Below are 18,776 nucleotides of genomic sequence, written 5' to 3' on the forward strand. Positions count from 1 at the left end.
TTCCGTCGTGAAGCGCGCCTAGGCTGGAACCCCTGCCGCTGCATTTGATTGCTGAAAAATGCTACCATATGTGGATCCCGTGGGTGGTTGGTAAGTTGGTGCAACATCACGAGCAGAATTCATCAGCCACCGAGGACATGGCCGACGTTGAGCCCGACGAAAACCACCCGTAGAAATTGACTTTCCAGAAGAAATGCAGGTGCTAGAAGGTACACTACACGTTGGATATGCGAGTGGGCCTGATGCAGAGCAAGGTCATACTTACACCGAATACTTGCCGAGCACGTGCGGCCGGGAAAGCTGACAACGCAGCACGGGCCGGAGTGCCGGATCTGCCCGATGACCACGTCCTGACAACGCGGAAAGACGGATACGACAAGTATTTGCTGACGGTGATGCGCATGGGCGTCGATGGAAGAACTTCGACGAAGCGGATGCGGAAGAAAAGGTACGCGAAATGAATAAATAGTTTTAGAAAGTTCCGGACCTAAAGCAGCTGGTGAGCTGCTGTTTTTTGGGTTGATGTCCGGCTACTATGTGCACAGTGACTCGTCCTAGACGCGATAAGAACGACTCGGAGTGCATAAGCGTCGACCTTACTACCAATAGTAACATCCGGCGTTGGAGGGTATAGGGGGAAGCAGAATCCAAAATAACCTCGCTCGATGCACTATAGTACTATAGTGTCCCAGTCAAACCGCCAACAGGACGTCAAACTGAGTTTGACGTCAAATTAAAGGAACTAAAATGTCGCATTCGGAGTGTCAGAGTGCAAAATCTAAGGCAACAAATCCATATCCAGTGCGATCGTTGGACTAGTGCACAACTAGTGGACATCTGTGGGTGTGGATGTGGGGCCGGAGTCGCCGGACCGGCCTTTGGAATCTTCCGGTTGTGGAACTATTATATCAAGCGTGGTAGTTGCTGCACGCCCAGGTTTGCGAGAATATTGATACCACACTGGAACACAGGAGCTTGCCAGTGCGCATCTGTCTATGGAAGTAGTTATTAAATAATTTCCTGTTGGAACCAACCTGATTTCATGCGAGACTTGTTGTTTGCATTCTATTTCGCTTCTGAGTTGTGATTCAACTTGGATGCGTCTTCGTACAGCCACGACATCGACTTTACACAAGCAATTATTGTCGACACAATGTTGCGGCCTCGTGGCGTTGGAGAAGCCCTACCTGAGGAAGCCCGCTACCGGATCGGCGACTCTGAATGAGCGCCTGGAAGCAAAAGCCAGTGTGACGTCTGTCGCGAAGTTGAAGAACCCGAACGCGAGCAAGGTCAAGTTGGATCGCGGGAAGGGTCCCATCAAGGTGGATATGGAGTTTCGTAGTCAACCAGCAGAAAGTTTAGAATGGCCGCTGCATGTATGATCTGCGCGTGTTTAAAGCAAGGCATGGCGAGATTGGCTCGGTCGTTGGTTCAACAAGTCAAGTCCTGAATGTAAAAGACCCGACACTGTTTCAATGCGGACCACCTGCCATTTTGGGATGTTGGCGGTGAGGTTGAGGCTTCTGTGGCCCGTGGGGATGGATGATTGAACGGAAAGGGCGCAAAACACACAAGTGACACAACTAGCGTTTTGATCACTTGCGGAGCGCTGTTGTGGTGATTTTGGTAGCATTCTCGGATGCCATTACCGTTCAAATGTGCTTTTGGTTGACGATTGGAACTTGAAGCAGGACTTGGCAAAGAAAGGAGGAACAAATCTCCACGCGATAATGCGGGTCTGGGGAATTCGGAGGCAGATAACAAGGTAACCCACGGCGATCAATGCCTGACCAAATGAAGATTTTTTGAGGCTCACGGAAGGACGGAAGTCGTACGATAGTCTTTATGGGAAAATGATACATGGCGTTCGAGGCCGTGTCGTGCCGTTTAGCGTATTTTCGGCTTAGATCTAGTTCCTGATCTGGACAGTGAGACATTATTTCGTCCGCGGACAAAAGTGCGCATCAAAGCGCGTCACATGTGCCGCCTTTGCATTTTGATGTTTTGCCCATCTCTCTCTCTCCCATCATGACCGACCAAGACGACGAGCAATCCAAGGGCCAGACTACCCCAGCCGCTGGCCCGGCTAACCCGCCTCAAGTGCGCTCACGGATAACCGTCGTATGTCGCCATTTTTGGACTCGTTTTGTTACTTGGCTTGTCTACTTAAACCTGACTCTTAGGTCTGTGCGGAATGCAAACGACTCAAGCTCAAATGCGACAGGCGAACACCCTGTGGGTCATGCGTCAAACGTGACACCGTTGCTCGCTGTGTCTACTCTCCAGCTGCTGCGGAAAAAGTCGACCTCCATTCTCTTAACAACCGGCTCATTCAAGTCGAACAATTGCTTGCTCAAGGCAACAATGTTATCCCTACGCAACAGGCTGCCACCCCGAGTCCACCAGTCCCGCTTACACCTCTCGCCATTCCGTTGGTCGAACTCCATAGTGCATGTTTGGCCCCTTTGGGGCTTCCAACCCCAGCGATACCACCCAGAACCCGTTCAGAGTCGTTGACCAGCCGTCCCTCTCCGCGAATCACTACAATTCCCTCGTTAGCCCCATCGCCAGCGCTTCTTCGCCTTATTCCATCTGCTCAGCGTTTACCGGGAAGACTTGCAGCTGGACACACCGCTCTCACCTCCCTTGCCGCGGCCCCCTTTCCTTTCTCCTGGTTCGAAGCCCGTGCATATAGCTTCATATCTGGTCTGACGGGCACCGCTGACGGCAACGCCACGTCAAACACTCCATCGCTATTCAATAACCCTGCCAAAGCCGCAAAGGAGGCTCGAAAACGGGAACGAGAAGAGAAGAAAGAGAGAGCTCGGTCCATATTTTCTGGAGGCGCCAACGGGACTCACAATTTCGCCAACTTCGGTGGCTATACCGCCCTACTCAATGGCACCGGCAATACACCTTATCAGGGCTATGGCAATCCAGCATATGACGTCCCTCTAGTTCACACTCTAGCTGAACCCCAGTCTGACCCAATAGAGCCGGATCAGGACTCGTTGGACAACTCAGAGCAAGAAGTCGACGAGTTGGACAATGAAGCTGGCGAAGACACAGATGGCTTGACGCTGCGTCCAGCGGGGGCACATCCCAGCAATACAGCGATCCGCACTCAGAGGCAACCACGAGGGGATCCTCGCACTGCTTTCTTTGCCCTCTTGTGTGGTGTCTTAGCATTGTCAGCCAACTCTGCCGAACCCGACGAGCTCCCAGAAGCGGATTTACTGGCCTTGGCGAAGCGCGCAGCAACTGAATATTTCGAGCCTCCGCCCTCCGCTGTTGTTGCGGACAAGGAAAGGGAGCGCCTACAGGCAGAAGTTGATGCCATTTTGGGCATGTGGGCGGTTGGAGTTTGTTTGATGCGCAGATCATCATCGCCTGGCGAAGAGGTCTATGTTCATGTGTGTTTAGGCTCCATTGTCTCGCTTTGTGACTCATGTCTGCTTTACAGGTTGCCCAAACTGTCGCTTACGCCCGTGTCGCCGGACTTGATCAAGAAACGGTACACCGTCTTCCCGCAGACACAAGGGCCGATTTAGCTACGAAGGCTACAGCTGCACGAAAAAGGCAGCACCAACAACCACCCACAGTTGTCAAAATGGAGGAAGTCGAAGAATGCCTGGGGATCGCAGGCTTGAAGCAGAAAGACGAATGTGTTCATGTTCTGCGCGCACGCACGTGGTGGACAGTATGCTGGGGCGATATGTGAGTTTTTCTGTTTTTTTTTGGTCTGCCAGAAATGATGTCTTTCAAGCCTCGCTGCTGAAGCAACTGATATCGCACCCGCTATTGCTCTTGGGACTACAGCACAACATCAATCGGTCTCCCTTAACCAGCTCAATGGTGAAGACACAGATCTCCTCGATCGTTCCGTGGATTGGTCAGAAGACGACTTCGCCAGTTTTGCCGGCAAGCGTTTTGGCGCATGGCCTCGGTAGTTTGACCCTTCATTCCCGAAAAAAAAACTGACTTGTTTCGTGATAGATTCGCGCGCGTTCTGCACCATGTTCATACTCTCACTGGAATGGAGGGTGCTTCTTCCGCTGAGAGTATTATCCGAGCGTGGGCTGCAGCCGAGGGTGGAGGTGACTTCCCCAATACGAATGGCTTCACAAGTCCGGTTGCCAGCCCTTCCATCTCGTCTCACGTCCCCGCTTTTGCATACGGAAGCCGTCAAGAAGGAATGGAGGTGGACAGTCACAGCCCTTCCTCAGCAACATCGTCTCAGTCGTCAAGCCCAGAAATTGAGGCGATGCAGCATCGCGCGGAAGTTGCCTTACTGGCGAACCGTGCAATCTTGAAGCTGTGGATGTCATGGATGGTATGTGGGACTTCACGTGAGCGGATCCATAACCTGACTAATTCTGTAGGCATTCAATCCATCTGCTACATCCGCACGCACGTGCCCTCCGACAATACCAATGCAAGCAGTGTATGGTGCCGTTGGGGCTGCTCATGGTATCGTTCAAGCTTGCCGCTCGCTTCAAGCCCTTCCTTTGCCTGTTCAGTCTTCTTCGCTCGGGCTACTGGCTGATCCACCAATGAGATCGGTTTTTGACGCCGGCATTGTTTGTGCTCATGCCGCGTTAAGATATCCGATCGCAGTATTTGCTGCTGGAGCGCGCGAATCGCTTGCGACTGCCCTGGCCCTTTTGCGAGTGCCACCGCAGACTTGGTCAGGTCAAACAGAAGGCGTTCGTGTGTTGGAAGGGCTAGCGAGAAGAGCCGGAGTTTTGGAAGAGTCGTACAAGATAGCCGGCAACGCCCCCAAGCGGAAACACGATGCAACGGATACCCAGTCGGCGTCACACGCCACAAGCAATGGGGTTGATGTCGCCTTGCGAGAAAAGGAGATGCAGCGAGATAAGGCCTCTTCTTCGAAGGAGAAGAAGAAGCGGACAAGTTATCCCTCTGTGGGTATTCGTGTGCGGCCAGGCAAAGAAACTCCTTTCTTTGCCTCTGGCTCTGCCTCCCCTGTCGTCCCGCCACCCCCGCGAAAGGGTTCTGCGAGCAATAATGGCTCACCTTCCGCCAGACAACAAGATGAGATGGCATATTATGCTCTTTCTCAACAACCAAAAGCGGGTCCGTCGTCGAATCCGGCGCAGCAACCGCAATCATTGATGAACGCGTATCGCTCTCGATCGTCTTCAATTTCCCAAGACCCGCGTCTCCAGCCCCCGAAGGACCAGCAGTCAATACCCATGGACTACTCTGTGCCATTTTCAGCTGGCGGAAATGCTCCTCCGTCGTCACAACCTCTCGAGGATTTCTCCAGACGTTCATTTGGCGAACTTCCTCCGCCAACGTCACAGCAACCTCAGCAAGGTTATGCGAGTGAGGCTATGTATGAGCTGCAACCTCCACGAGCGGGTTCCTATGACGCTGATGCGTATGGGAATGTCGGAAGTCCATTTGGCTCCAGCAGCAGTGGATCACCGTATAACACCACTGCGACATCAGTACCTTTTGGTGGCCCCAGTCCGCCATCGTACTCCACCCAACAGCCGTATTACTCAAATGGCTACGATGCTCCACCACAACCGCAACAAACGCAGTTCGATGTTGGCGTTGGGCCATCCCCACCTCGACAGTATCATGGGCATGTCGAACAGGACGGGCGACATGACATGACGGCTAGTTGGGCTGCGACAGTACCGGATTCACATCCTCAACAACAATTCTGGCCAACACCAAATGTCAGCGCTTCAGATGAGTATAATAAATTCTACTCACACTAAAGCGGACTTGATCATTGGAAATCCCCCTTCGTTCATGCTTTCATTTTTGCTTTCGCGCCACCCACCTCTGATGTTTACTTGCTTTCCGGGGCCACCATTAGCGCGCTCCTTTCCCCTCCTTCCGTCTGATTATACCGTCTCACCCTGCTGTATCCCTACTCATGCCCCCACTTTCCCTCCTACATATTTTTTCCCCGCTCACGCTTAAGCTTACGACCGCTTCGTTTATCTTCTCGGATGGCTGGAGGAGATTTGTACACACCGTGGTATTTATTGCGCTGATTTATTGACCCTTAGAATTCGGTATGTCGCGCTTCATTCTTGTTGCGTGGATCCCAGGCTGACTGGTTTTGCTCTAGCCAATATCGATATATATTTAGAGATGTTACTATATCGTGTACTCTATGTACTACCACAAAAGACAGCGTTTGGAGGAAACAAGTCCCTGAGGAGGTCACATGTCCCGCATTATCAGAAAGTAGATGCTCAGCAGCAGCAATATAGACATGGCGATCCAGCTTCCGTTCTGGACCCTTCGCTCCATATTCGAGCCAGTGGGCGGTCGGTAAGCCTGCGCAACATCCTTCTCTGGCAGCTCCGCGTTCAACTCGTCTCGGCCAAACCAACGATATACCCCGCGTCTGCCGGGATAACCCGGAGCGCCTCTTTCGAGATCCGCCGGGAGGGCCTTCCTGGCGTGGGTGTGGTAGAACGCGTCTGTCACCCGGTTTTCATCGTGGCTCGCGTTGTAGTTTGTTGACATTGCCGTCGACCCGTCCTGCTCCGCATGCATGAAAAAGTTGGCCCGGCTGGGGCTGGGGTTGCTCGCGCGAACGGTATCAATGTCGCACGACGGCGCGGGTGATGAGACAATGATGAGTGGCGCAGGCATAGGGAATAACGAGTGAATGCTGCCGGTGGATTTGCCTGCCAACCAGCTTGGGGTTGAGAGGGCCTTATAAAGGACGACGGTGGGTGAGACCCAAGATAAAGGGCGAGGAATGCACCCTCGCGAGCCTAAAGTTGTTCCTAATTATACAACTTAGTGCGGAATAAACGATGCCACAGGAGGCAAAGGGGCTGTCAGGTACGAGGAAGGGAAAATCAAGTGTGCCGGATAAGCCCGAGATAAGAGCCTCTTGTTTTTGTCTACTTTGAAGGTTGTAAAGCTCAAGGTGAAAACAAGAATATGTGGTCACGTGCTTAACTGTCTGACCACCAGTTTGACGAGAAGGTTGCTCGCATTTGGTTTATTTAGTAGGCTAGATTTACAGTCACGAATACGCACTGGTCCCAAGCCAAGACTTTGCCCCTGTCGTCGACGCCTTGGACATAAAACGTCACAGTCCGAGCACCGGCAAACGACTGAGGGAGATTACTTTGGCGGAGAGAAAACGACTGCCCAAGTTCAGATGTCCCGATCCATTGAGCACTATGAGGGGCAGGCTGGTCATCGGCACTGGCGTAGATGTTGAAGTACATGAATTGGGAGAACCATGTTCGTGAGCTGGATGGGTTGAAAGTCACCGGCCAGGCAGGGGACGGGTCTTCAGCTCCAGTAAGCGAAAGTCCAGAGAGCGGCGCAAATGTCGCTGCAACCTCCCATGACAATAAACCATCCAGAGGAGCGTTGGGTGATTTTGCAGAGGTGAAGTCAGCCCAGAGCACGACCGGGGTATGTGAAGGTAGCATCGGTGGTGAAGTTGGATACACATTCAATTGACCGAGAAGTAGGGACATGTTGAGCGCTTCTGAGGTGTCTTCCGCAACGATGGAGATGACAAGTCCTAATGCAGCCTTCACTACCTCGGAAGTAGTAGAAGGGAGGTCGAAACGGATACGGAGTCTGGTCCATCCTCCTGACATTTCCGTTGTGTCTGCAGATTGCGGCGCAATCTCAAACAATCCGGAGCTAGTGGTAAGGTTCTTGACGGATAATGCAATGTCTAGATCAACATTTGCGTCCTCCACTTCCAGTTTATAGACAAGCGTCGCTTCATACGATTGTTGGGGTGTGATCGACGCAGACTGAACTGGTACCCATATGCAGCGGAATGCAGCATCGTCGCCTGCCTCTCCTGGAGCGGTAACAGTAAATCGCAAGGAGCTTCCACCATTCCAAGCATCATCGAGGGTAAGTTGTGGAGTCACCAGTGGCAACACAACGGTTCCGACCTCCTCTTCAGAGCCTTCCCATGTAACAGCAGGCAGCGGCCAAACCATGTCGCCAATGCTTGTTTGTTTGTCAACATCGGTCCACCCCTCACGTTGGAAAACGCGGACGCCATTGACCCACCATCCCCGTCCCACTCCAGGAGAGAATGTTGAGTGAAATGGGATATGGAGTGGGTCAGGAGGCGCCCGTTGTTCAAAGAATGATGCAATTGGTATGAACGGCCCATGAGTACAAGCTGGCTCGCCTGGCCGGTTTGACGGCATGGTAGGAAGAACCACAATTTCTCCAGAGCGTAAGCCTGTCCACAATTTGCGTTCGTCAGTGAACCACGACTCCCAAGTGAACGAAGGAGCATCTTGAGTGTTCTCCCAAGTCCATCCTGGCGCAAAAAAAGCGGTACTCAGTTGAGCAGGAGAAATGTGTTCTAGGGCTTTGTAAGAGCCAAACCCGCCTGCTCCATGGGAGCCGCGTCCGAAAACATCGATCCCAACGTAGATGTCTTGCGCTGATAGACTTGTCGATGCCACCGTCGTCAAGTATTGTTTCATTCGAGTGACATGGCTGGGTGGCCACGTATAGTTGGTGAAGAAACCGGTGGATGACAGGAAGAAGGGGAGATTAAAGCCGTTTAATCGGTCCTGCCAGGCAAGTTGTCCGTTGACGACAACACTATCATACCTAAGATATCGGAATGAGCATTAAGCTCAGAGAACGATAATAGGCCCACCAAATGACTTCTGCATGCGCACCAATCTTGCTCTTGAGCTCTGAGACGAGTAGCGTTATCCACGCGGCTACTGAACGGGTCTGTTCAATCCCGCCCCGCAAAGGACACTCGAAGTTGAGAAGATAGCCATCAAAACCGCGTTCGTCGGCCAAATTGGCGAGTACACGAGCATAGTGGGGTGAGAGGGGAAGGGATCTGAAGTCGGTTGGTTGACTGGCGGGACCGGACTTGGATTGTGGTAGACGCCCTACAAGAAGGCGTAAACAGTCATTTTCGCCGCTCCCTTCGAAGATGCTGAGGAAAGAGATCGGAAACGAACAAAGACTGAAGGTGGAGGGTGTCCTACAGAGTTCCCAGCATTTTCACGCCTTGCCTATGGGCCGTAGTTATCCAGCCAGGCGGCGGGACAGTCACTCGGTGGTGCGAAAAGCTGAGTTGGGATGATGAGGAGTTCTGCATATAATGAAAAAAAAACGAACTAGATGAACGTATCGACCGCAGACCAAAAATTAAATGTGTACCCCAGTGCGATTGGGCTTTCGTTGTAGCCACCCTTACGAGAGTTGAAGCAATCGATTGTAAGGTGGCAGATGAACGCCGCTGACCTTGTAGTCGTGGCATACCTTGAGGGCATGTTCAATACGACGAGCCGCTACAAATGCAGTCGGGTCACCAGAAGCTTTGCTCGCTCGTCTGTCGAAACTGGTCGAGGGTGATACATGAGAACGCCATGCTTCCGGTGGGGTGTATTTGCCCAGGTATCCAGCTCTTCCAGGGTTGTGAAGTAGGCCCCAGGATGGGCATCGAATGAAGTGCCGATGAGAGGCATACTGGAAGTTGGGTTTCAACCCGATCTCGCGACGACATCAAATCACGAATCTCTGCTTGAACCACCACCACTTGGCCACAAACCACACTCGTTATGTCCTCCGCTCATTCCCTCAAGACGCTCCTTTCTTTCTATCTGCGCAAACTATGCCGCTTTTTTCTCGATCTTTTCATGTCAAGTGGCAAGAGCTTTGACGACAGTGTCCGTCCGACAGAGAAAAGACACGTTTTGGTCGTCATTTGTGCGTCTTTGCTGTCGCAAGGATCTGGATCTGACACACTTGCAAGCTGAACCCGTCTTGCATCCAACATTCTGTTTGACTGTAATTCCTCCCCCACCGCCAGTCGATGAACGAGAATCGCAGTCTACCATGCCCTCAACACCCTCGCTCACATTCACCAAGCCTCGCAATGCCCCCCGACCCCCGCACAAGAGCCCAGCCCGCGCTCGCCAGCGTCAGCATTTCGGGAACCCTGTCATCGAGCATGTCGTCCATCCTCGTTCGCTCATGCCTCTCGAACCAATCATCAACCTTCCCGCTGTTATGGTCCACAAGCTGCTTCAAGAGATCGAGCTCAGTCGTGAGAGGTTGCATGACTCAAAGAAACACTTTGTGGTGGATAGACAGCTTCCTTCAACCCATGCTCCCAAGAATGAAAAGTTGTCTTGCGCTCTTGCAGCCTTCTCGTTTAGCAAGCGGAAGGTCAATAAGCGGCACTCTTTGTCTTGCTCCCGTGACACTTTTTTCGCCATCATTCCGGCCAGCCATTCGTCGCCTGCTCTACTTCGACCGTGCAACGTGGGGTCGAGAATCAGAAACGACGCAGAAGGACTTCTCACCGCAGTCATGCAAGAAGCAGAAAACACGGCTACTGCTATCGACGCGGAGGCGGCCGAAGCTGAAGACTACCCAAGTTCACGCCTGACGATAACATTGGTCTCATCCATCTCTGCATCGCGTTCAATGGCGGAGCTTTCCAGCGCTAGCTCACGGTCAATTTCAGATCTCCTCAATGCTTTTGATCAGGTCATGGTTTCCCCTTCGTGGTGTCGGATTATGGTCAGATCAGAAGATATCAAGCGACGGAGAATGGATGTCGAGGCCTTGGTGTGAGTTGTGGATAGGTGCTATGTATTGTAGGTTATGGAACTGAACTCGCCCCACGGAATGAATGCGGATCGTGTGCTTCAAGCACTCGACTTGAGGGGGTCCGGCAATCAGTAGCTGACATCATCACCGTGACACAGCGTTTCGCCTCTTTATGAACGCGTTGGTCGCACTTCCAGCATGCGACTATGACAGACTTGGACAGGGCATGGATTCAGTCTTTGCGGTCCCCACCTCGTATTTCGCCTCCTCAATCCGAGTCAGTGCGTCGTCGCTCAACCGGTATGTTATAATCTGTTGATATGATTCTGTGGGGGGCTTCTACTTTGTTGTCGGCCTTAACGAAGCTCATCTAGGCACATTGACACATCCTCGAACGAAATCGCCAGTTTCTTCTCCAAGAAGAAGACTGGTATCTCCGACCCGCCACAAGCGCTCTTCCATTGCCAAGCTCCCAATTGAGGCGACTGCGCCATGTCGAAGTATCTGTTGCACCTGGAAAACAACTCAACCGCTTCCCGACTTTGGGCTTGAGCGTGGCGAATGCATGGCCCAGCTGCGGGCAAATTGTTATCAGGTTGACCTCAACAACGAGATCCCTGCCGCAGAGCTGCATTACAGTCTTTACAAGGCCGAAATTCCGCGGATAGACAAATTACTTGCTGCCGTTTCTGCCAACCTCAAGCGACGCAATTCTCCATCAGCATCGCGGACAAGTGTCATTACGTCTACTGGCTGCCGGCGCGTTTGCTGTAGCTCGACTGTGCCTGCGAAAGCTGGCTTTGGAGAAGAACTGCGCCTCCAACGACTGCTCAAAGCATTGAAGCAGCAATACAAAGATGTAGAATTCTACCTCAAGTTCAAGCGCGGGCTCACAGCCCCTATCCGGAAGCTCTCTCCCGAGCTGCTGTCCTTGGTCTTTACGTTCGTGATACCAACACCGGACGTTTTGATGTCGGGACTCAGCGATGCGCCATTGAAACTGGCGCAGGTTTGCAACTATTGGCGACTCCTGGTGACGAGCGAAAGCAGATTATGGGCGTCTTTGTCAATCCGGCTTCCAATGGACGATCCGCAACGCCTGAGGTCCAAGGTCACTTATTATTTCCAGCACTCCAAACAACAGCCACTGAACATCTGCGTCGTGCGATGTCCCATCTCTCCGTTGCTTATGGCGTGTCTGATGACCGCTAGCCAGCGGTGGCGACACCTTACGCTCAAGCTTTCCTCCTCATTACTTGTTATTCTCGACGAGATTTTTGAGCGTGTGCCCCTACTTGCATCCCTCGATATCCAGCAGTGCGATCTCACCCGTGATGCGTCACAGCTCGTCAGCGGGTTTGCTGTCGCCCCCGCTTTGCGCCGATTGTCGTTTACGGTCCAGAGCGGGCACATCTGGCCAGCGCGACTCAATCTGCCCTGGGTACAACTGACCTCCCTCACATTGACCTCCATCTCGATCACCACCTTCACCGAATGTATTGCCAACTGTGCCCAGCTCCTCTACTTTGACGCGATGGTTTCACCTGGCCTTGCCGATCCTGATATATCGTTTCTGCCCGTCCCTAATCTCCCTGACTCGCCCTCGGAGGGAGCCATACGTCCATTGCGCACGTTACTCCTTCGTGGCTCCTTCTGCCAGGACATCCTTTTCCTTGTCCTTCTTTCAACACCGCCCAGACCGCTATTCGTCTTCCCCCAGTTGCGGGTATTGGGCCTGGACATGAACGGGCTGCAGCCTGATTTTTACGCGGCCCTCGCCCGCTGCTGTCGCCTCGAGATGCTGTCAATCCGCGCATGGAGCAGGGCCGAGATGCCCGACGTGATTCCGTTCCTGCTTGCCGTCCCGACACTCCGCATTATGCACTTCCGCGACCTCCACACGGCCATGGTCTCTCCGCGGGTGTTCTCCATGCCGCTGGATGTACAGAAGCCGTGGGACGACGAAGAGGAGGTGGACGTCGAACCAGTCTGGAAGACGCTTGCTGAGCTTGACATTGAGCGGTTTGCCGTATATCAAGACAAGGTGCTCTATGCGCTCCTTCGCGAGAAACAGAGTGTTGAGGCCACCAGGCTGATTGGACTCGGACCGCATTCCGATCTCCAGGAGGAGCTCGAGCATCTGTTTTACAAGTGATTTTATTTGTATTTTTACGAGGTCTGTAGCTGCTCAAGTACTAGTTAATGAATCCCATAGTCTAATTTAGCCAAATACATTTTGTTCTGTTCATTGCGGGGTACAGTATGGAATTTCACAAGACTGATTTGGTTTCAGATTTGGGCTCATTCAGCTGTTTAACCAAGCTGGCAGTGGCCGAGGGAAGACAGCAACATCTAAAAGCGAATTGGATAGCGTGTTGATCTTATTATTAGTCCACAAGGAAATCATCTAAAGAATTAGTAGTTGGACAACGGTAAACGTCGAGGTAATCAGTAGAGCTGCTCATCGTTGAGTGCTGGAGTGCAGAAAGCATCCAGAGTGAACTTACTGTAGAGTATCGGATAATGTAATAAGCTCAGGATATTCTGGCGCTAACAAAAGGTCGGCAAGTTTGACTGAAGGGGTTACAGTGGAGGTGCGGACCTTCTGGGGGTTGCCTGTCGCATATCCAATGGTAAAGCCAATTCGTGCAGCAGCCCACGTTCCTAGTAAGCAGCTCGCTAGTCTGGGGTATTTGAGCGATGTCAAAAGCGTTCTGTTGAGTTGAGAAAGAGAAGAGCGGACGAGGAGCATCACCGACGTTGTAAAAAAGATGGGGAGATATTCTAGTGTCTGCAGTTGCAACAGGTTAATGCTGGGAAAGACTAACCATAGTCCTCATACATTTTGGTAGGCACCTAAAGCTGATTAGAAGTCTCAGGCGCCAGATTGTGCCCTAGGCACTCACGTTGGATGCAATTGAAAACATGAGCATGGGGGTTTGCTTCCATTTCAGCCTTTTCTGCATATACTATCCCACATGCGTGTCAGTATATACTCGAAGAGGGTGTAAACACTCACAACGGGGATAAGCAACACCACTTGGCCCTCGATATCTGACAACAAGATAGGTTTGTCCAATAAGCACCCATACAGTTGCCAAGAAGGAGGCCGCGACATAGGTCATCCTGTGAAAGGAGATCTGTTCGAGCGGCTGGCATGAGTGGAATGACCAGCGCACTCTGCTGGCAACACAATTGTCGTAGGCATGTCGATGATTTAAGTATGCTCCAATTGGACGACAACGTCCGTCAGCACTTTAAATAGCCTAGATATAGAGTTGTGCAAACTGAATACATGATTGTCGATTCACGTTCCGGCGGGAATGCCAACGGGAGAAAGGGCTCAAGGTTTGGACTAGGTTCAGAGAGATTGATTGCGAGTAACGCTGCGTGACCGTGACTTCGCGGTCAGGCAAACGCGTTAGGCGCGCTAAATTGCGCAATTGAATGCGCCCACAATTGAGATAAGTTCGCAAGTTGCTTATCCGCGACTTATCCGAGTGATGAAAGAAGACATTCCGGAACTTCCGTCGGACGGCAGAATGCATACGCGTCCTGGCATCTATTTTTTTCCCACCGACAGTCCAATCGGAATCTAAGTGAATTGAATATCGACAGTCCTTGGGTATCCCTTTAGGTCCCTCCTCAAACACCAGCAGCCACAAGGGTATAAGAGCTGTACATGGATCCGAAGAAGAGGGCTGGATGGGGGTTATCAGACTTGGGAATGGTTCATGGGTCTGTCACGCACTGAAGAATGCGAAGCCATAGAGTGGCATGCTAAGGGCGCTGTTGCGCTGTGTGGCGCGTTAGAATAATAGGGGAAACTAAGGGCTGTCTGAACCTTTTTGGGCTCGCCAGTTGCGTAACCCATAGTGTATAGAACACGACTAGCGGTCCATGCTGCGAGGGCTGATGCAGCAAGCTTGGGATGAGTTAGACCAAGCACAACTGTCCTGGGTTGAGTTAGTCTCGAGGAAAGGCTACAAGAGGTAAACGAACATGATATACATCTGAGTAACGTTCTCCAACGTCTGCAGGGCATGAGTTGAGCAGTGAGAGCATAGTAGACGTGAAGGAACGAATTCACATTCTGATGAGCACCTGCAAGCCCATAAAGTGACTGCTAGGAAACATCATAAAGAACTCGTACGTTGCACACAGTTGAAGAGATGAGCAGCAGGGTTGGCCTCCATTTCCGCCTTCTCGGCATATAAACGCGGGTACTGGATTCCGGAGAGTTTGCGGTGTTTAGACACGAGCGAAGACTGTCCATAGAGGAGGAACATTGTCGAGACGAGGGAAGCCGTCACGTAGGAAAAGCCTTGGGGGACGTGAATGGTGGACATGGTAAGAGGTAAAGTTGCAGCTACCATCTCTCAGAAATGTTGGGCGGATCGGCAGCTCGCGATCCGGAAGGACGGATGGTCGGCAAGGGCAAGAAAGGAGGGTCACGTGTACAGATGACTTTTGGTCATGTCTGCCACTTGCGCGTTGTGAGTTTCTGTGGTTTGAGCGCGCAATCGATCTAACACCCCATCCAGATGCAAAAGGCAATTCTCTAAATATAATTGCCCCACCTGCAACGTTCCTTACTGCTCACTTGCTTGTTTCCGTTCGCAAGTCAGCTTCCAGCCAGCGTAGTTAAACTGCAAGAAGCTTATGAACATGTAGGCCCATTCTCAGTGTTCCGAAACGTTTTACAAGAAAGAGCTTGAAGATGGTATCCGCGGCCAGCCGTCCAAAACCGCACAAGAACGACAGCAAATGCTTGAGCTCTTGAAACGTTTTGAAGAGGAGAGTGCCGAGCAGGAGGGACTAGAGGAGGATTATGATGACGAGGTGTCCCAAAGGTTTATGAGCCTGGATTTGGGTGAGTTTTCTCTTATGCTTGTGAAGTGAAATAATGGCGCTAGATGCGACGGATTCTGACGAGCTTTGGTCTTTATTGACCCCGGAGGAGCGCGATCGGTTTCTGAAGGCTATGGCGGACCCATCCAGTGAGCTTACTGCCCGACTGCTTGCGAGTGAGGAACTACAACATGACAAGCTCGATCCTTGGTGGACCATGTCTACAAATTCTTCCCTGCCTGATGTTATTCTCATCCCACCCTCGCTTAAAACGCCGAATCGAGCCGGACCACCGCTCATCTATAACATCTGCTCTCTATTGTGCGTGCACTATGAACCATCTTCGAAGCCTAAGGCTTGCTTGCTAGCATCGCTTACTCGTTCATAACTCGGCATCTTGCGATTTCACCGCTATTCCAAGCCTCTGAGCTGGAAGCAGATGCTGCTCGTGACCTATTTTCGCAGCTGACTCCGTTTCTCACTGCTCGAGCATCCAAAACACTCCTGTCAACTTTGGATATAACCATAACAGAGATGTTATCACGGCTGCCGAGTGTTCGTCCATGCCTCTTTGCCCGAGTGTCGTTGAATTGTCTTTCAGACCTCAAATTCGCCTCAGCTGCTCGCTGTTCTCCTCCGCGATGCTTCAACGCTTCTCAAACCCGCGCTAGTCGTTGAACTGGAGCATGAAACCCCACATATAAATGCTATGCGGGTCCTTGGCGACGTTCAGGCGCTATTCATTTCCCGTCCCCATGTTTCACATAAGCTGACCTTCTATGCGGCATATCTTAGCACGTTCGTCGCGCGTCTGGCTGCGATGGAGCTTGAGGCTGCTGCCAAGACACGCGAAACAGAGGTGGAGGAAGATCAAAGGGCAAGTCAGGCGGGTAAAACAAAGCTGATAATATAGAGAAGGAATATATTTCGTGTTGTAAAATGTAAAGACACATACTTTGAAAATTTGTGACGCGATCGCGTTACTCTCTCTCTCTTCAACACTGACCGCGATGAATGGCGAACGCCGACCTATATTCTCACCGCCCACAGGCTCTAAACGCGACTCATTAGCCGCTGAACTTGAGCGCGGTAAGTTTTGTGAAAAATGCCGACTGTGAGGGCTAATTGCCGTGCAGATCCACAACTCTCGACCGCCAAACGCCAACAACGGGCCCAGGCATTCACCTCTCAAATGGCTCATTCCGCATTAGAACGCCAACTATTAGCGGCGCAAACGAGCAAGATGGAATTGGAATCCAAATTACGAGAGAAGGAACTGCAGGTTGAGAAATTGGAGCGGGACAGACGATGGTTTTCTGACCGAGAACAAGGGGAGCGGGAAGAGAAAGAGCGTGAAAGGGCGGAATACCAAGAGCAAGTGGTACGTGTACACTCACCTTGTTCTCTCGTCCCGGAATGTCTAAGTATATCTCACAGGCAGCTAGAGACAAAGAACTACGGACATTGCGAAGCACCCTGACTGCGCTACGAGAAGAGTTTGACGATCTGAAGGACTCGCATTCCAGTCTTTCACGGACGACAACACAAACGATTGCTTCCCAGAAATCACAAATAGCGACCCTGACACGACAATCCGCTTTGCTCGAAGATGAGGTTTCGCAGTTTCGGCTTCTGGCCGACGAGAGGAGCCATACTATCGAAAACATTCAAGCTCAACTTGATGGGCTCGAAAATGCTCCCAGACCAATTGCGGACCAAGAGGAGAAAGACATGCAAATTGTCAGAGAAGAATTACATCGTCAGGCGGCCTATCTTCGCACCTTGGAGGCAACAAATGCGCGACTAGCCGGGGAGCTGGCAATACTGAAGGAACGACATACGAGTATTGAGGTTCTGCGGGAAGAGAACCGCAGTTTGGAAAGAAAGTTGCAACCGATGGAAGAGTTACAAGAGAAGACTGTTCAGTTGGAGGCGCAGCTCGAGGCAGCAAGACGCGAACGGGAGGCTTGGTAATGTCGATTTTCAAACTACCAAACACGTCTAATTATTCTTAGGGCACGAACCCAACCAGAACCGTCCTCGTCGTCTTCAACACCAATCGCCCTCACCACCAATCTCTCCTCTCTGCGTTTACAAAATGCTCAATTACTCGAAGATCACGGAGCGACAACAGCTCTGTTGCGAGCCAAAGAAGCTGAACTAGTCAATGCCGAAACTCGCATCAGCGAGTATTCGGACAGGATAGCAAAGCTTGAAAATCAGTCTGGCATCTTGCAGGACCGATTGGCCCGAGCAGAACAACGTGCCTCGCTGGCGGATAGGGAAGTCGGTTTTATGAAAGCCCTTGTGGTGCGTGATCTTTGTTCTTGCTCTTTGTCTTGTCTCTCATCTTCCCTCAGTCGAGCTATTCTCTAGAGGAAGCCAACAACAAGACGGAAGCAGGTCCTACAATTATGGACGCCGCGCGTTTGAAGCAGCTTGAACAACTAGAGGCACTTTTGGAGACCTACAAAGCAGCCAATTTGAAGCTTTCACAACAGCTTAACGAAGCTGCGACCCGGGAGCCAATAGCAGTCAGTCGAGCCCGAGAGCAAGAACTCGAATCCGAGAAGACTGCCCGACTCGAAGCTGAACAGTGTATGCTTGTCTCTCTCTCTCGTTCCTTTTATGTTGACTTTCATCAGCTTTGGAAACAGCAATTGCTGAATATCGGCTGCAACTCGAGAAAATCGAAGGGCTTGAACAAGAACTACATGAACTCAGCGGAGAGATTGCTGGCGGACGGCATGTACCTCCTGGTGTGCGGGTGTTGTCGTTTGCTGATACGCCGGAATTGTTGGGTCGGGATAACCCCCAAGCGCGGAAAGCGGAACTTGATAAAGTTAAAGAGGAAAATACGGCTCTCATTCAACGTATCGAAGCCCTAGAGCAGGGTGGCGCGCACCTTGTTGGGGAGAGCAATACCAGTGCAATTCCAAAGGAGAGTTGGGACAAGGTGTGCGAGGAGCGAGACCAACTTCAAGCCCTCGTCAAGCAGAAGGAGAAGAGGCTGCAGCGGCTGCAAGAAGTCTTCCAGTCCAAAGCCAAAGAGTTCCGCGAGTCCGTCGAGTCCCTCCTTGGCGTCAAACTCGCGTTCTTCCAGTCTGGCCAAGTTCGCGTGACGTCATCTTTCGATCACGAGACGACATTTGTGTTCAAACCGTCGTCCGACGGGACCTCGTCTCTACAGCTTACGGGCACGGGAGAAGGGGGCTTCGAGGACTGCGAACAGCTGATGGCGTATTGGGTCAACACCGAACAATGCATTCCTGGATTCCTGGCGAGTGTAACTCTAGAACTGTACGACAAAAAGAAGCAGGAGAGGTAGTACTCAGTAGTTGAGTTTCTGT

The 18,776-nt window shown here is 51.7% G+C and overlaps 7 protein-coding genes across 7 annotated transcripts; 4 read left to right on the forward strand and 3 right to left on the reverse strand.

Moving 5' to 3' along the window:
• Positions 1–2,028: 2,028 nt before the first annotated feature.
• MIND_01180300 (Fungal specific transcription) lies at positions 2,029–5,753 on the forward strand (the record flags this gene model as incomplete). Its single annotated transcript, XM_037368316.1, has 6 exons — positions 2,029–2,121; positions 2,184–3,413; positions 3,464–3,717; positions 3,767–3,946; positions 3,997–4,333; positions 4,383–5,753. 6 exons carry the CDS (start codon positions 2,029–2,031, stop codon positions 5,751–5,753), a joined length of 3,465 nt encoding a protein of 1,154 aa, XP_037215242.1.
• A 454-nt stretch (positions 5,754–6,207) lies between these two features.
• Positions 6,208–9,485, reverse strand: MIND_01180400 (Glycoside hydrolase family 85 protein; the record flags this gene model as incomplete). The annotated part of the gene is made up of 7 exons (XM_037368317.1): positions 6,208–6,691; positions 7,042–8,607; positions 8,657–8,950; positions 9,003–9,086; positions 9,136–9,209; positions 9,262–9,279; positions 9,330–9,485. The coding sequence occupies 7 exons, from the start codon at positions 9,483–9,485 to the stop codon at positions 6,208–6,210; spliced, it is 2,676 nt and encodes an 891-aa protein (XP_037215243.1).
• Positions 9,486–9,578: 93 nt separating this feature from the next.
• Positions 9,579–10,599, forward strand: MIND_01180500 (F-box domain-containing protein; the record flags this gene model as incomplete). The annotated part of the gene is made up of 2 exons (XM_037368318.1): positions 9,579–9,726; positions 9,773–10,599. The coding sequence occupies 2 exons, from the start codon at positions 9,579–9,581 to the stop codon at positions 10,597–10,599; spliced, it is 975 nt and encodes a 324-aa protein (XP_037215244.1).
• Positions 10,600–10,781: 182 nt separating this feature from the next.
• Positions 10,782–12,730, forward strand: MIND_01180600 (F-box domain-containing protein; the record flags this gene model as incomplete). Its single annotated transcript, XM_037368319.1, has 2 exons — positions 10,782–10,875; positions 10,950–12,730. 2 exons carry the CDS (start codon positions 10,782–10,784, stop codon positions 12,728–12,730), a joined length of 1,875 nt encoding a protein of 624 aa, XP_037215245.1.
• A 232-nt stretch (positions 12,731–12,962) lies between these two features.
• On the reverse strand, positions 12,963–13,783 carry MIND_01180700 (Carboxypeptidase; the record flags this gene model as incomplete). The annotated part of the gene is made up of 5 exons (XM_037368320.1): positions 12,963–13,032; positions 13,083–13,410; positions 13,482–13,544; positions 13,595–13,701; positions 13,755–13,783. The coding sequence occupies 5 exons, from the start codon at positions 13,781–13,783 to the stop codon at positions 12,963–12,965; spliced, it is 597 nt and encodes a 198-aa protein (XP_037215246.1).
• Positions 13,784–14,220: 437 nt separating this feature from the next.
• MIND_01180800 (uncharacterized protein) lies at positions 14,221–14,924 on the reverse strand (the record flags this gene model as incomplete). Its single annotated transcript, XM_037368321.1, has 6 exons — positions 14,221–14,276; positions 14,327–14,372; positions 14,420–14,531; positions 14,578–14,609; positions 14,666–14,679; positions 14,729–14,924. 6 exons carry the CDS (start codon positions 14,922–14,924, stop codon positions 14,221–14,223), a joined length of 456 nt encoding a protein of 151 aa, XP_037215247.1.
• Positions 14,925–15,051: 127 nt separating this feature from the next.
• MIND_01180900 (uncharacterized protein) lies at positions 15,052–18,754 on the forward strand (the record flags this gene model as incomplete). Its single annotated transcript, XM_037368322.1, has 12 exons — positions 15,052–15,071; positions 15,120–15,198; positions 15,250–15,448; positions 15,492–15,747; positions 15,795–15,981; positions 16,028–16,316; positions 16,477–16,515; positions 16,563–16,807; positions 16,864–17,396; positions 17,442–17,736; positions 17,787–18,024; positions 18,072–18,754. 12 exons carry the CDS (start codon positions 15,052–15,054, stop codon positions 18,752–18,754), a joined length of 3,063 nt encoding a protein of 1,020 aa, XP_037215248.1.
• Between the last annotated feature and the right edge of the window lie 22 nt (positions 18,755–18,776).

Source organism: Mycena indigotica, assembly GCF_014461135.1.
Source record: "Mycena indigotica strain 171206Taipei chromosome Unknown Mind.scaff0011, whole genome shotgun sequence".
Lineage (NCBI taxonomy): Eukaryota > Fungi > Basidiomycota > Agaricomycetes > Agaricales > Mycenaceae > Mycena > Mycena indigotica.